The sequence below is a fragment of the Centruroides vittatus genome, unplaced genomic scaffold, assembly GCF_030686945.1.
Source record: "Centruroides vittatus isolate TY-2023 unplaced genomic scaffold, ASM3068694v2 contig_351, whole genome shotgun sequence".
NCBI lineage: Eukaryota > Metazoa > Arthropoda > Arachnida > Scorpiones > Buthidae > Centruroides > Centruroides vittatus.
This window is the reverse complement of record NW_027122174.1, coordinates 1,795,932-1,811,015: the sequence shown is the minus strand read 5'-3', so window position 1 is coordinate 1,811,015 and position 15,084 is coordinate 1,795,932. Positions and strand designations below refer to the sequence as shown.

The 15,084-nt window shown below is 28.4% G+C and overlaps 1 protein-coding gene across 2 annotated transcripts in view; it reads left to right on the top strand.

The window, feature by feature from the left end:
* Positions 1 to 15,084, top strand: part of Nhe1 (Na[+]/H[+] hydrogen exchanger 1) — a 59,092-nt gene that overhangs the window by 13,197 nt on the left and 30,811 nt on the right. For both annotated transcript variants that reach the window (XM_067269523.1, XM_067269524.1), the window contains exons 2-6: positions 3,048 to 3,208; positions 6,436 to 6,516; positions 11,928 to 11,986; positions 12,139 to 12,222; positions 14,047 to 14,148. In XM_067269523.1, the coding sequence (XP_067125624.1) occupies positions 3,048 to 3,208; positions 6,436 to 6,516; positions 11,928 to 11,986; positions 12,139 to 12,222; positions 14,047 to 14,148 (487 nt within the window). The remainder of the gene's footprint in view (positions 1 to 3,047; positions 3,209 to 6,435; positions 6,517 to 11,927; positions 11,987 to 12,138; positions 12,223 to 14,046; positions 14,149 to 15,084) is intronic.

The window sequence follows — 15,084 nt, the reverse complement described above, 5'->3', positions numbered from 1 at the left end:
TCCTATATTTTTTTTATCTCTTTATACATCTGTTATTTTCTGTGATTTCACTCCCTAAATAAGTAAAATTTCTTATTTGTTCCACCTTCTTTCTGACAATCCTGATGTTAGCTTTTGTCTTCTTGATTTATTTTTTACTACCATTACCTTTGTATTTGTAATGTTTAGCTTTAAACCCCATTGATATATGTTCTTGTGCAATATATTACACATATGATTCATTTCTCTTTTTGAATTACCCATTGTCACTACATCATTAGCAAATTTGATGCAGTGTATCTTTTTCCCATTTATCAGTATTTCTTTTGTCTTAGTTTTCATTTTTTATATTAATTCTTTAATTAAATCTCTAATGTACATATTAAAAAAAAAGTAAGGAGAAAATGGACAGCCCCTCTTTATCTGTGCTTCTCTCTCCACCCCATTAATATTTATATATGTCTGCTGGTTCTTGCATAACTGATAAATTAACCTTTCGTCCCTCCAATCACTGTTTGAGACAATTCAGAAAAAGCTTTTAAATGCAGTTTGTTGACTGACTATTTTATTTTAATTCAAGCTGACATAAATTTCATCCACTAAATATTGTGGATGAGAGTTTCAAAATAAAAACTGATTGATTATCTTTTTCAATTCTTAAATCTAAGTTTTGGTTTTTTATGAAACAAGTATAGTTTGGTAGGGGAGATTGACTCGTCCTTACTACAAGTGCACAATTGTGTAAGTAGGCAGCAATGTAATGAATGACCAAACTGATCAGAAACAAAGCAGCATTCCAATTTCACTTTTAAAACTGTTTTCTTGCATTTTGTTAAATTTTTCCAATTAAAGTCTACAGGCTTAGCTAGTTAAATTGAAACAAATTTAACTACTCAAAACTGGATATATATTAATAAACACTGACATATAACCAATAGCTAGCAAGAAGAAACTACAGTGGTTTCTTCTTGCTGGATATTGGTTATCTGTTCATTATTGTATCTATGGTGATGTCTTTGATTTTCAAATGATTATATTTGAAAAAATGGTGAGAAAACAGTTTCAAAACACAACAGACTGTTTTACCACTAATAAAACTATTTTAATTTTTTTTTTCAAATAAAATTCTTAAACCTTATCAGTATATAAATAACAACATCGCAAAGCCCGAGCAGTATATAATACAATGCCAAACGATCGCCTAAATATCGGGCTATAACGTGGCTAGTTATAGCCCGATTATCTTATCAGTATAAAGTCAATATATAAATTGCTTTATTTATGAAGGTTTTTGATATGACCTGAGACTAGATGATAGTTTTTCTGGCAGGTTCCAAGTCTAGATAATGAAGGAATGTTGGAATCAGAGAGAGCATTTAGCTGTAAAAATAGAGCCAAATTCAAGATCAAGAGAAGATATAGAATTGATAGAAAGCAAAGGAGAAGATGAAGAATGGAACAAATTTAAATATTAAAAAAAAGATTGATAAAAAGAAGTTCAGGAGTAGATGAGAAATGGAATAACCTGAAAGAAGTTTATTCAAAATAGTAATTCTTTATGGAATAAGCTGGTAGATGATGATTAAGTGTTTAATTCCTAATGTTTTTGAACTAAATATAATTCATTTTTAAGGACTGAAACAAAGAGTACTTGTAAATACTTTAAAGTTAATTAAAAATACTTCTACATTATTTTAAATATCTTTAAATTATTATTTTAGTTTTTTGTTGTATGTATTAAGAATTTATTTTTCCATTGTTTTATATTTCAGTAAAGGTATTCCATACCTGATTAAAGTTATGATATAATCCAAAACATTGTATTCTACATATTGTCTTTTATAATTAAATGACAGAAACCTTCCTCATTAATCACCATAATTTTTAACTACTCAAACTCACAGAATCAAAGTTACAAGATGAAAATGGTTTTTTCTTCTATTTTCCATTATTGGATCCTAATAAGAATACTGAAAATAATAAATTGGAATCCTTATGAAATTCTTAAACTTGGATACTTCTGTGTAAAAATGATTAGTTCACCATGCCAAAATATTATCCAATTAAAGAGAGATAACTACTGTATCAGCATTAAACAGTTTTTATTATAACATTATTGCAAGCACTTTCAGCATTTTATCAATGTCATCTTCAGGCAAATAAAAGAATGTAACTTTGAAATATAAGGATAAATTTTAAAAAATGCAACATTATATATTTGAAAATGGAATACAAAGTTTTAAAGTTAAATTTAAACCTACCTAGGCATGAGAATGACATGTGCAGAGAGAGAGAGAGATTAGTATGAAATAACAATAAAATTAGATAAAATAACAAGATAAACATTTACATGTCAATAGTAAATTTAGAATTACAGCCAGTAGGTAATACCATGGTGACATAAATGCTAAAAGTCCAAACTTTTAAAAAGTTATACCCAAATTCTTGGGAGATCCAATGTAGATTTATTACAGCATTCCAATCTTTCAATAAATAACACCTCCCAGATAAAAATAAGTTTTTTGTCAACACATCTCATTAGAAGCAAAGTCTCATTCTATATCCGTACACAATTTCTTTCTACCACACGCCTAGAAAGTTCTGTAGTTTGCTTGTTGTTACATATATTCTTGTGTTTAGTAAGATGGATTTATAATTTTCTTGTGGCCCTGATGTAAAAAATGTTTGCATTGCTATCCAGTTGTTGTAATGGAACCAAATAAACTTCAGATTTTTCTAGTTTGGGAAAATACATCTCTGTCATTAGAGTAGACTGCGTAAGATTATTTGAGGTTTAATTGGACTAATGTTGAAAGTTGAAAGTGCTTGCAATGATGTTATAATAATAACTATTTAACATCGAAAGACAGTAGTTATTTCTTTCTTTAATTGTGAGACTTCTGTGACTTGTCTTGATTTTAACACTAACTTCTCAAACTTTGTTTTATATAAATCAGATAAATTCAAATAAAATGAAGTCTAAATATTTGTAATTTGTAAATTTAAACATTTTAAAATAAAATGTATTTATGATTTTAAAAAAATCCATTTTTATCCCCCTTATTTAGGACTGACTCAAATAATACCGAAATTACTAACAGTACTACCGTAGTCACGACTCCTTTTCCAAAAGTAACAACTCCTTCTGATTCCATACTTCCAGAGAAAGGGGCTGCTGAGAAAGAACATCATTCTAGCATGACTATTTTCTTTGTATTAAGTGTCTTAGGTAAGTTTACACAATATTTTTTATCTTTCTTAAATGATAATCAGTTTGGATTATAATATACAATAATATATATTTAAAAATTTATTTAATAAAATTATGTTCAAACTTAGGTTTGAATTAGTTTATTATACTATTTGAATTAAATTTTTACTAACTTTCCAGTATTTATTGATTTCTTTAAGAATTATCAGAATTATTCACTCTTTTAAGCAGGACCAAGAGAAGTAAAATAGTAAGATGGAGTCAAAGTCCTACTACCATAAACATGGGCTCTCATCTCTCTATGAAAGCAATGAATATATGTAAATATAATCAATTAAACAAATAAGATTTTTGACCACTTATAAAAAGAAATTTTAGTTTGCATTGCTTTAGTGTCCTAGCATTGTTAACTGTTTACATAAGACTGAATTTTGGGGCTTGTATGTATCTGTGACCTGAGCCAAATGGCTGTGCTGATCTCATATATGGAATGCATATATGTATTAATACCAAAAACTTTATTGTAAAAGTCTTTTTATTAATCAAACTTTCATAAATTGCAATTAAAATTATATACTTACACAAACTTTTATGAAATGTGAATAGAAATCTAACATTCTGACTTAATGGTGAGCTTTATTTCATTTAGGAATGCAATAACTTAGCCTTAATAGCCCAATAATTTGTCACTTTGTTTGATTTAACTAATAAATTGGGTTTAGAGGAAATATCGATACGTGTTAAGGAATTCTATTCGTGCATTCAAAATTTTTAAATTGCTTAAAATTTACGTGGTACGATTTAAAAGTTAGGGGACTACAGTAATCTGACAACAAAAGCATGTATTTGAAGTTACAGCGTATGAAATGGATTCTACCAAACCACCTCTACATGTTCAGGTTAATTTCACCCATGTCATGTGATTAAACCGCAAGCGCTGCTGTTTTTTTCCGGAGATAGTTACCTTTGTTCTTGAAACTCCACTTTTATTACGTCGCAGAACAAAGGTAACTATATCCGGAAAAAAACAGCAGCGCTCGCGGTTTAATCACATGACATGGGTGAAATTAACCTGAACACATAGAGGTGGTTTGGTAGAATCCATTTTATGCACTGTAACTTCAAATCCATGCTTTGTTGTCATAGATTACTGCAGTCCCCGAACTTTTAGATCGTACCACGTATTTTGGAACATTTAACTGTTTCTACATAGTAACATCCTGCTTTGATTTTATTTCTCTCCAAAATCTTCAGTTTTATATTTTTCATTTTGCCATCATTTTAATAGTGTTTTCACTGACGACATCTGATAGTGTAATATAACAGTGTTCAAAGTGTGGTTTAAGTCGAATGCAATGTGTTAAGGTTTATCAGTGCACTAGTACAATACATTTGACCATTTAAAGCTTTTAAGTAAACAGCCTAGATAACATCTTTACAAAATGTAATATTATATGGTTATCCTACAGTTTTTGTCTCCTTTGTTGTTGTGTGTATATAATGTATATTTCTACTATTCTTTTTCTAGCCATTGCTGAAGTAGACCTCTGCACCAACAAGTGAACCAATTTAGTTATCTCCCCTGATGTTTAGTAAAATATTTGCAGTTGTAATTGTCTGAAACTGTCCATCAGATTCAATTGCTGTAGATTACAGGAACATACCATTACATGTTTTGACAGAAGATAAAATTTTATATAACTACATAAGCTTCAAATTAAATCCATATATACACAAACGTATTGATGTCTTATCAATTGAGAGCATGTGCATACATTTATAATTGAGATTCTCTAGAAATGAAATTCATATTGTATGATGGCAAATTTGCATAAAATTGAAATGATGTTGGTTGGAATAACTCATTCGTGATGATTATTAAGTTTTTCTTGTATGTGCACTATCACTTGACATAATTTGGTGTAGAATGTTCAAATTTTAAGAACTGATTTTTTCCTGTTAGCTTAGAATGATGCATCATTATACACTGGTGTGACTAACAGCACTACCTTTAATAAAGATTAATAAACCTTGATTAGGTATGTTTCAATTTTGTTACATATCCAAATAGAATTATATTTAATGATAAAATGAGGTTTTGATGTCACTTCATAGAGAAAAATGGTCAATGTATGAACAATCTCTCAAAGAAATTAGGATTTTGGATATTACGTGATGAATTTCTTCATGTAATCATGGCAAAACTTAAGCGACAATTCATTTTTTGCTGTAACTCTGCAAGCAATTATTTGGGATACATGAAATTCAGAATACAGAGACAGTATTTTGTACTTAAAAGGATGGAGAAAGCATACTAGTGCAAAAATGAATAGAATGCATACAGTATGGAATCAAAGCCTTCTTCTTATTATAGTCTTGCACTGTGTGTACTTACTGCACACGTTCTTCGTGCCCTCACATCACCTGTGATGTCTTCTTCCTGAATATGAACCATTTTTCTACTGAGTTGGGTGTTCGTTGTACTGATCGCAACAAGTTCTTCTCTAGAATTTCATGGCTGTCTGCTTAAAAATTATATTGTTGCTTAAGTTTTGCACACCAGTGTATTTTTAGGAATTGATTTTTTTGGCTAATTTAACTTTGTCTTCAGGTTCGAACTATAAATAATGACAAAATTCCAGAACATCAGTTTAAAATAATTCAAACTTACTTTATGTTCCATTTTAAAATATGTTGTAATACCAAACATATTTGAACAAGAGTCCAAACAATGTCTTGGTTAAAAATTTTCAGGTTTCTGAGCTTCAGCTTTTAAATCTGAAGCTGAGTTTATTTTTCTAATTTAGGAAGTGCCAAATTACATTGTTTTGATATTTTATATGGAGAAAAATGATGATACAATATTTAAACAGTTTTTTAGAATAATTGTGGTTTTAGAGTAATTTTTTAAAAATTTGACAGGAGAGAGAAAAAAGAATGTGTATTTTATTTCAAAGTCAATGATTTAATGTTAATGAACACGTGTTTTAATAAAATATATTTTAATTTGAAACAATAATTATACTTTTAAATCTGAAGTTTCATTTAAGATTTCATGACATTAATTATAAAAAAAATTTCCTTTAATTTATAAGAAGGTTTAAATATTTACAGATTTATTTTCAAAAATGTTTTCAATTGCAGACAAATCAGAATTAAATATTTTTTTTTTATTGTAAATTATTTAAATTTTCATTAGATAAAAATGCTATATATTTCTTATTATACTTTTTTGTTTTTTTCAGCTTTGTGTATTTTATTAATTCACCTCTTAATTCAGACAAGTTTCCAATATTTACCAGAAAGTGTTGCTGTTGTTTTCTTAGGTATGTTTCAATTTTGTTACATATCCAAATAGAATTATATTTAATGATAAAATGAGGTTTTGGTGTCACTTCATAGAGAAAAATGGTCAATGTATGAACAATCTCACAAAGAAATTAGGATTTTGGATATTATGTGATGAATTTCTTCATGTAATCATGTCCATTGGTTATATTCAAGGACCAACAAAGAGACACCCTTTTTTTTTTCTATACTTAATGTTTTTTTAAATTTTTATGATATGTTGTATATCTTATTGCTATTGAACATGATATATAATATATTACATTCTATTACATTCATAGATGCATAAATACAGCTTATGCATTTACCATGTAAACAATTGTAACAGCCAAATTTTTGAAAGCCCACTTGATTAAGTAAAAACATTTTTAGAACTTAAAAAATTAGGCAAGTCTCAATCTAAAATTTTAATTTAAATTTCCTTAAATTCTGGGAATTCATTTTGAGGTTGAGAATAGGAAATGATCATCTGATTCACTGTCTAAAGAAAATTGGATTTTGGAATGAATTTCAACTTAAATCTTGTATGATAGTACAGTATCTTGCCAAATTATTAGACCCCATGCAAAAAATTGATGATTTATTAGTTTTTGATGTAATAATTCAATAAAAATGCAATTATTGATAAAATATAATAAAAGATTAATATTTTAAATAGTCTTATGAAATAAAAAGAAAGTTTTTGCATATAAAAATTTGAATATAATAGAACTTACTACATTTTTATTTTTAATTTTTTATTTTAAATGACCATCTTTAATAACCATTTTCTATATCACTCTTTTTACACATTTTTGTTTTCCTAAATGGGGTTATGCTGCCATACCTTACTAAGAACATCTATCATTTTCCTTTTTGTTGTAGAAAGTTAATTCTTTTTACATTTACAGTGTTGCCAGATAAAAAAACTTATTAAAAATGTTTTATATAATAGAGAATAAGAATAACATGAAAAAAAATTGCTCCTTAAACAATATTATAAAAAAATGTGAAGAAAATAGTACAAGAAGTATGATTTTAGTCAATAGGTCTAATAATTTGGCAAAGTACTATGGAATACATTGATACATAATAATTGTAGTGGTTTGGGCCATTTGATCACAAAATTGTCGAGTAAATTAAATTTGTTGTATTTATAAGCAATTTTTCAGATTATAAATAATAAATATTTGTAAGCTGAAGTTTTATCAACTAGCTGTTACCTGTGGCTTCGCTTGTGTGGATTTTGCAAGCAAATCCTACTTACATTCAATATTTCAACAACCATAGTAATTGTTATTTAACACCTACTGCTGAGAATGATGAGAATTGCTGAGAATCAAACAAACTGTTCCTGCTGCAAGTACCCACTTTGTTCCATAATCGAACCAATATGCAAAAAGAAATTCAAATTTAAAACGATTCGAACATTTGATTAAAGATTGTTATAAATATTTTTTATATATTTCAATGTCTGAAATATTATCAATTTAATACCCCTAAGTACTCAATTAAGACTAAACGTAGTTCAATACAAAAATTTACATCTAAAATAGTACAGTAGAAGTCTAGTAGAAGAATTAATTTTCCTGCGAAAGCTTGCCACTCCAAACAACTTATTTTACTTTCGTCTTGATTATTTTTAAACAAAATCAAATAATGCTTATTTAAAGTTATATCTCTCATAATTCTATTTTTCGGAAACAGATTTTGCATTACAGTAATACGCAATAGGTGGGACTGAGCGATAACCGCGTAAGTCGGGGTATAATTTCACCTATAAATACATACAAATTATTTTTCATTGGGACTGGAGACTAAAGAAAACAATAATTTAGAAAAAAACATTTAATAAAATCTTAGATAATACATAATAATATAATTTGTTATACATAAAGTCATAAACCGAAGTTATTTTGATGTAGAAGGCTTCATAAAATCTAACAAATTCATCTGACGGCTCAAAGATTTTTTTCCTCCTGCAAAATTTCCTAGTAGCATGCTAATAATTTTTTTATTTCTCGTTTTGTAGAAGAAATGTGCTCTTCATTGGAGTCTATATTTTCTAAAATTTGTAACCCCTTTTCAATTGAACTGAGGCCTTCTGTCAAGTTTTCACAACTTCAAGAATTTTTCTTTACCTTTTTTATAATTGTTCTGATCGTCGATTCTGGTAGATCAAACTTCTTTGCCAATTCACAAATTTTTATTTTTGTAGCGAAGTCTTTAATAATGTTAACTTTACATTCCAAAGATAAAGTTTTTCTTTTCTTGTTTTGATGCAGAAAAATAAGTTCTACTTTGTTTGGATGACATAGTAGTCTCTCTCAAGTCTTTGTAGATATTACAAACACAGAAATAAATAACACAAAATAAATTGTAGCTATGTGTCGATTCTGCACGACATGTCCGAACATGTATGCTGAACAATAGTGTGGGCGGAGTGAGTAATCAAGAGTTGTGTGGCGCTCAAACAAAAGACGAATCGACGAGATTTGAAAATCGCATAAGTCGAGGTATTACTGTATTAGGATCACGCTTACATTATATAATGGCGAGAGTCATAAATAGGAATGCAGTGTTTGAACAGAGTTCATGCATCAAATCATCAATTATTACTAAATCCCATCCTTGCACGGATTCAGGTAGACCATACATGAATGTAATATCTTTTTCGCCGTGAAAAAACGGTAAATATACAGAATAACACCATAAAATCTTTTTTAATAAATTTTCATGAATTTTACAGCGAATAATTTTTCTTATTAGTGTAGTTTTTCCACATTGCGATGATCCGGTGATTATACAATTACTCGGATGCTTGAAATACATATCAGTCGATCTTATGAACTTTAGTAAGTTTATAATTCTTTGATCCACAATTTATCTCTCTAAATATTAATATATTCTTTTTATTTTTTTCAAAATAAACTTTGTTCATAACATCCAAACACTCCTCGAATGAATAATGTAATTTATTACTAACTTCATTAATTCTTCCCTTGTCGTCAACAGTTACAAAACCAACCAAACTTTCAATCTCCTTTCCATAGTTCTCCATTAACTTTAAAATAACGCAAAACAATGGGAAAATTATCAGGAATGTCAAAAGAAAAATTATTTATCGCAGCAATACAGCTATTCAGAGACTTGTGCAAACGAGGATAAACAGAATAATTTCTGTCTTTGTCGTAGGTAATAATAAAACCATATGCTTCCATGACCAATCTTGGCATTAAAATAAATTCTAACATATCCTAAAATTTAATTTATATCAAAAACTGGCCAATCACATTTCTTATATAATTAATTGTGAAAGGTAAGTATTAATAAATTATTTTTTTTTAAATTTTAATTTACTTGAAAATTTTGTGATCAAAGTTGCCACTACTACTCATAATCATTTTGTTATGAGCTGGATCTTCCAAAATCATTCTAGAATATAAAATTCGAATATAAAACTGAACCATAAGACGAAGAGTTCAAATAAAGGGAATTTATTCAAACTGTGTTGTTCCTTGCCAGAGTCCACTTCCTGACATAGATATTAGGGTTGAGGAGTTAAGCCAGGTTCACATGCGGCAACAGACGACGGAAACTGTCGATGGAACGGCGAAATGACGTCACCTTTGCCGTCGAACCTGACGAAATACAAAGTTGAGAAATAGACCAACAGGAAGGCCGTTTAGCAATGTCATCATAAAGATCATGTGGGATGATAGCATTCGAACTATGGCGGTTGCCGAGCTAAAAAGCTTTATTTGTACACTAATACACTAATATATTTCATTTATATGCTATATTACTATCCAATTTAAATATTGATGCCAAATAGACATACTGACTGCGTAAAGTTTTGGGAATGGCGTAATTGAAATTCGATGACAAAAGCTAACTTTCGACGATTTAGAATATTTTTCTTATCTAAATTGTTCGTTTTTGAGGTTTTTTTTTTATTTGCGATAAGATCAAAGGCAAACTTAAAAAGTTTAATTGATATAACAAACCAATCCAGGTAGATGCCATTTTCGACTACTGGCACATGCGTACCTACTGTAGTAGCTTGTTTATATTTACAGCTGGCACATGGCGCATTTCAATTGTAGGGTCTGCATGTGAGTACACGCGACACGGAAAGACGATGGAATGGCAACAGTTTCCGTTGATGGTTTCCATCGTCCGTTTTCGCATGTGAGTACCAGGCTTTAGGCATATACATGTCTGTTTATTGTAAATCGTGTGCAATTTCTATGTATATCTCAATTTGAATCATGTGATCCATTTTCGTACAAGATGGCAGCTTTCGGAGCCTTGGTTAGGAGTGTTTACACATTCTTCTACTCCACAAGCACTAGCAGATGAATTGGGGCTTATAGAACAGATAGCCAGGGCGTATGGTTACACCAATCTTATGCAAAGAATACGTGAACAGCACAGATATGCATAGGCAGGATCTACCATTATGATGGATAGGCCGAGAAATAAACAGGAAGAGGTTATGGAGAGGATCCCTCACTTTTAAACCCACATTTGAAATCATTACACACCAGATTTGCCAAGAAATGATAGGTCAGTATTATGTACAGATGATGATGCCCTTCCATATTCAGCCTACTATGTAATGGAAAAGACCCCCCCCAACCCTAACAGACTACCAGGCATTTATAGCATTGCTATCAGAGACAACAGATGGGATAGAGAAATGGTGTACATTGGGTCAGGATACATGAACATAAATTGGATATACAGCATAGTAGGAGTACCAGCGCGCACTCCACGTACAACGGACCTTGATATTACGGCAGACTTTATTGGAGTTCAAATTTACTACCCCCACATGCAAAACACCTCAAATGGTTAGATGCAGTCAAGATTTTTAAGGCCTACTACATGTATTACTACTACTGTCCACATGCATTAATTTTAGGGAAGAGATATCTCTATCAATGATGTGGCAAGGTTTACTTGACAGTGATATTGAATGTTCGAACGTATTTAAAGATGACACAGGAAATGCATGTGCATAAATTCCCTTTATTTGAACTCTTCATCTTACGGTTCAATTTTATACTCAAATTTTATATTCTAGAATGATTTTGGAAGATCCAGCTTATTTAGAATTAAGAGAACCCACGGAGGAACCCAGAAGGTGTTAATATAGCTTGATATAATCTGACAAACATTTGACATAGCATCACAACTGTTTTATGAGACAGAAAGCAATTGTTTGTATGAATTTGGTTGTTATATCAGAAGTATTTGAAAAACAGTATACTTATAATCTTTTTATTTATTTTAATGTGTTTTATAATGCATAATCTGATAGGAAATAACAAAATATTTTATTTGTTATCATGCATATAGAATATTGATAAATTTTAGATAAAATATGTGTTTTGTTTTATTACAGGTGCTCTTATTGGCTTAATTTTAAAGCTTATTTCTAGTCAGAATTTAGGAAATTGGCAGGTAATGGTTGTAATTAATAACATTTATTATTAATAAGAGAGAGATATTTTTTGTAAGATTTATTTTTTTATTATTATTATACTTTAAAAAATTTTAAAATTTGATATTTAAACTGAAAGAACTTTAATTATACATACATTTTTAATGTACAGAAAGAGGAGGCATTTAATCCTACAACATTTTTTCTGGTACTTCTACCTCCAATTATTTATGAATCAGGATATAATTTGCACAAGGTAAGAATAAATAGTTTTTACAATGATGTTAAAATTAAAAATAAATATTTTTATGTATTAATGAAAAGTAACTGCCAGTGTCCACTTCAAAAGAGTTCAAATCGTTTTATTTGAAAAGCTTTAATAATAAACTTCTCATTCTCATCAATACAAATGCATTTTTCTCCAATAAAACTATAGGGACCCTTTCATGGATATTTGCATTGTGCCATTGATATCAATATAGAATCATTGTTTCCAAAATTCTTTATAACTATGTATAAAATTCTTCTACTTTCCTATTAAAAAAACTAATTTATTAATAAGTATTTGAGGCAAAATAAAATCAGAATATTCTCTGTCAATGAAATTTTACCATTATTGTATCTTTAGTTCAGAAATTAGTTATTATTAGGTCAATCAAGTGATTTGATATTTACAAGTTCACTTCTATAAATATTTATATAAAAATTTTTAATTAGAATATGATCCAAATCAGTTTATATTTGATATTCAGATAACGTAAGTGGTGATATATTTGACCCATTAGTCAAGAATCTTTGCAATTACCATATATCTCTGCGGATAAGACGACCTTCAGATAAGACAATGTATAAATTTTTGTCGAAGTTTTATAGTTTTAGCATATATCTGTCCTATAAGATGACTTCCAAACTATCAACGGCCTATGAATTTAGTTTAGATCAACAATCATTATCTGAATAATAATACTGTATAGCATATATGGAATTATGTCCTATTTGTAATTTTTCAAATGAACAAATTTTATTTTCTTGCATTTGGTGATTTTTGCAAATATTTGCACTAATTTGGGCATTCGGGTAATGACCTTCACTATTTATAAAAACATCCTATAGGCTATTCTATTTTGTGCACATACCCTACTCTCTTCTAGTAAATAATTACGGTTTGTCTGTCTTTTTATAATGGTTTTAAATTTATATAAATTTCAATCTAATTTTTTCGTATCTGTTCTATAAGACGACCCCGGATTTTCGGGGCCATTTTTTGTGGTTAAACTATAGTCTTATCCGCCGAGATATATGGTATATGGATGCTTTCTCTTTACAGGTATATTGCAGGTTTGAATTCCATACGACTATTTTTCTTACTGTTAATTAAAATTTTCTAATTTTTGAGTTTTAAATATTTACATTTAATTGAATTGAAATTATTATATCATTAATTTAAAAAAAATACATGTCTTTTCAAATTTTTACTTTTTTAAAATAAAACCATATCTATATTGGTATCTTCGGTATCTCTCCAAAACTGGGATTGTATAAACACATAATGCATAAAACCAACACCAGCACTGTGAAAAGAAAAAATTTACTAATATTTTCATCTATATAAAAATAGACATCAGGTAAAAATGATGATAAAAATCTATTTTTGTTAGCCATTTTTTCTTTTTACAGTTCTGGTGTTGGTTTTGTGTGTTGTGTATTTATATTGGTATCTTCTATTGTTAAATTAACTTCATATTGTTTTGTTTAGTTTGATTCGAAAAAAATTCTAAAATCCACTATTTTATGATTGTTTAATCTATCTTTTTTGATTCAGAGAGTAAAAATGCAAATCATAATATAAAAAAGAATTTCTGGAACTTAAAAATTCATTCTTTATAGCTGCAGAATATTCTGGATTATGAATACTAGTCACTTAGGTCATAGCTGAACATAATCTTTTTTGGAAAGTATAACCACTTTAAAAAGTTTCAACTGCTAAAAATAAATTTTTATATATTCAAATTAATATTAAGATCTTTTTTAAAATTTTTTTAATAAAAATTTAAATTTATTTTTATTTATTTTTGTACAGGGGAATTTTTTTCAAAACATTGGCTCAATTATGGTATTTGCCATTTTTGGTACGGCCATTTCGGCACTTATAGTCGGAGGAGGAGTATTTGTATTAGGTTTGGTAAAGTCATTTTTAACTTTGTTTATTAGAAAATAAGATTAGAGATTTTTAGTATTTTAAAAATTTATTAAAAAATCAATTTATATGTCTAAAATAACTAAACACACAATTTGTACTATTAATTTACATAAATTTCAATTTTTAATAAATGAACCTCCCACAGACTAAAATAAATGTTAAAATCACTTTTTTTTTTTTTTTTCAATATTGATCTTCAATTCTTCTAATATTCAAATATTGCATATTTAGCAAAACACCATTTTAAAAATGTGACATCTGAAGTGATGTCACATTTTAAAAATGGCTTATAACTCAAAATGAATGCTTCAAATCAAAAAATGGCCCTAGAGTTTTTAACTTTCAAATTAACCTCTCTACAACCCTTCAAATTTTTTACACTCCTTTCTGTTACACCCTGTATGTTAGAAGCAAAGTTTTTGTGACACATTACCACATCACATAAACAACATAAATTGTAAATCAAATTAATTTTTAAATTTTAAAATGGTTTTTAAAAAAACTTTTTTAATTTTCAATTAATTTGATTTTAGTTTTAATTAATTTGATTTGATTTTTAGTTGTTTCAGTGTAAAAGCCAGAGATTTAATTATTATTTTCTATTTTAAGTATTATTTTTAATAATTTTTATTTATTTAATTTTGCCTGCATTTTTTTTAATCCTTAATTCCAATTTTTTAAATTAATGGCAACTTTTTTTTCTTTTGCAACATGACTATAGAAATTGTTATAGTGATAACTAAATATCAAACTCAGCATTTTTAATTAAGTGCTTTAGTGATGTTTTACGTTGGCCAACAATGCAGTTTCCAAAGATGATGACCCAACATTACACGATGGGATAGTTCTTAAAGTAAAAGTGAATTAATTAGTTGTAATTTCTTTGAGGGTACTGTTGCAATATTAACTTTATCTGAA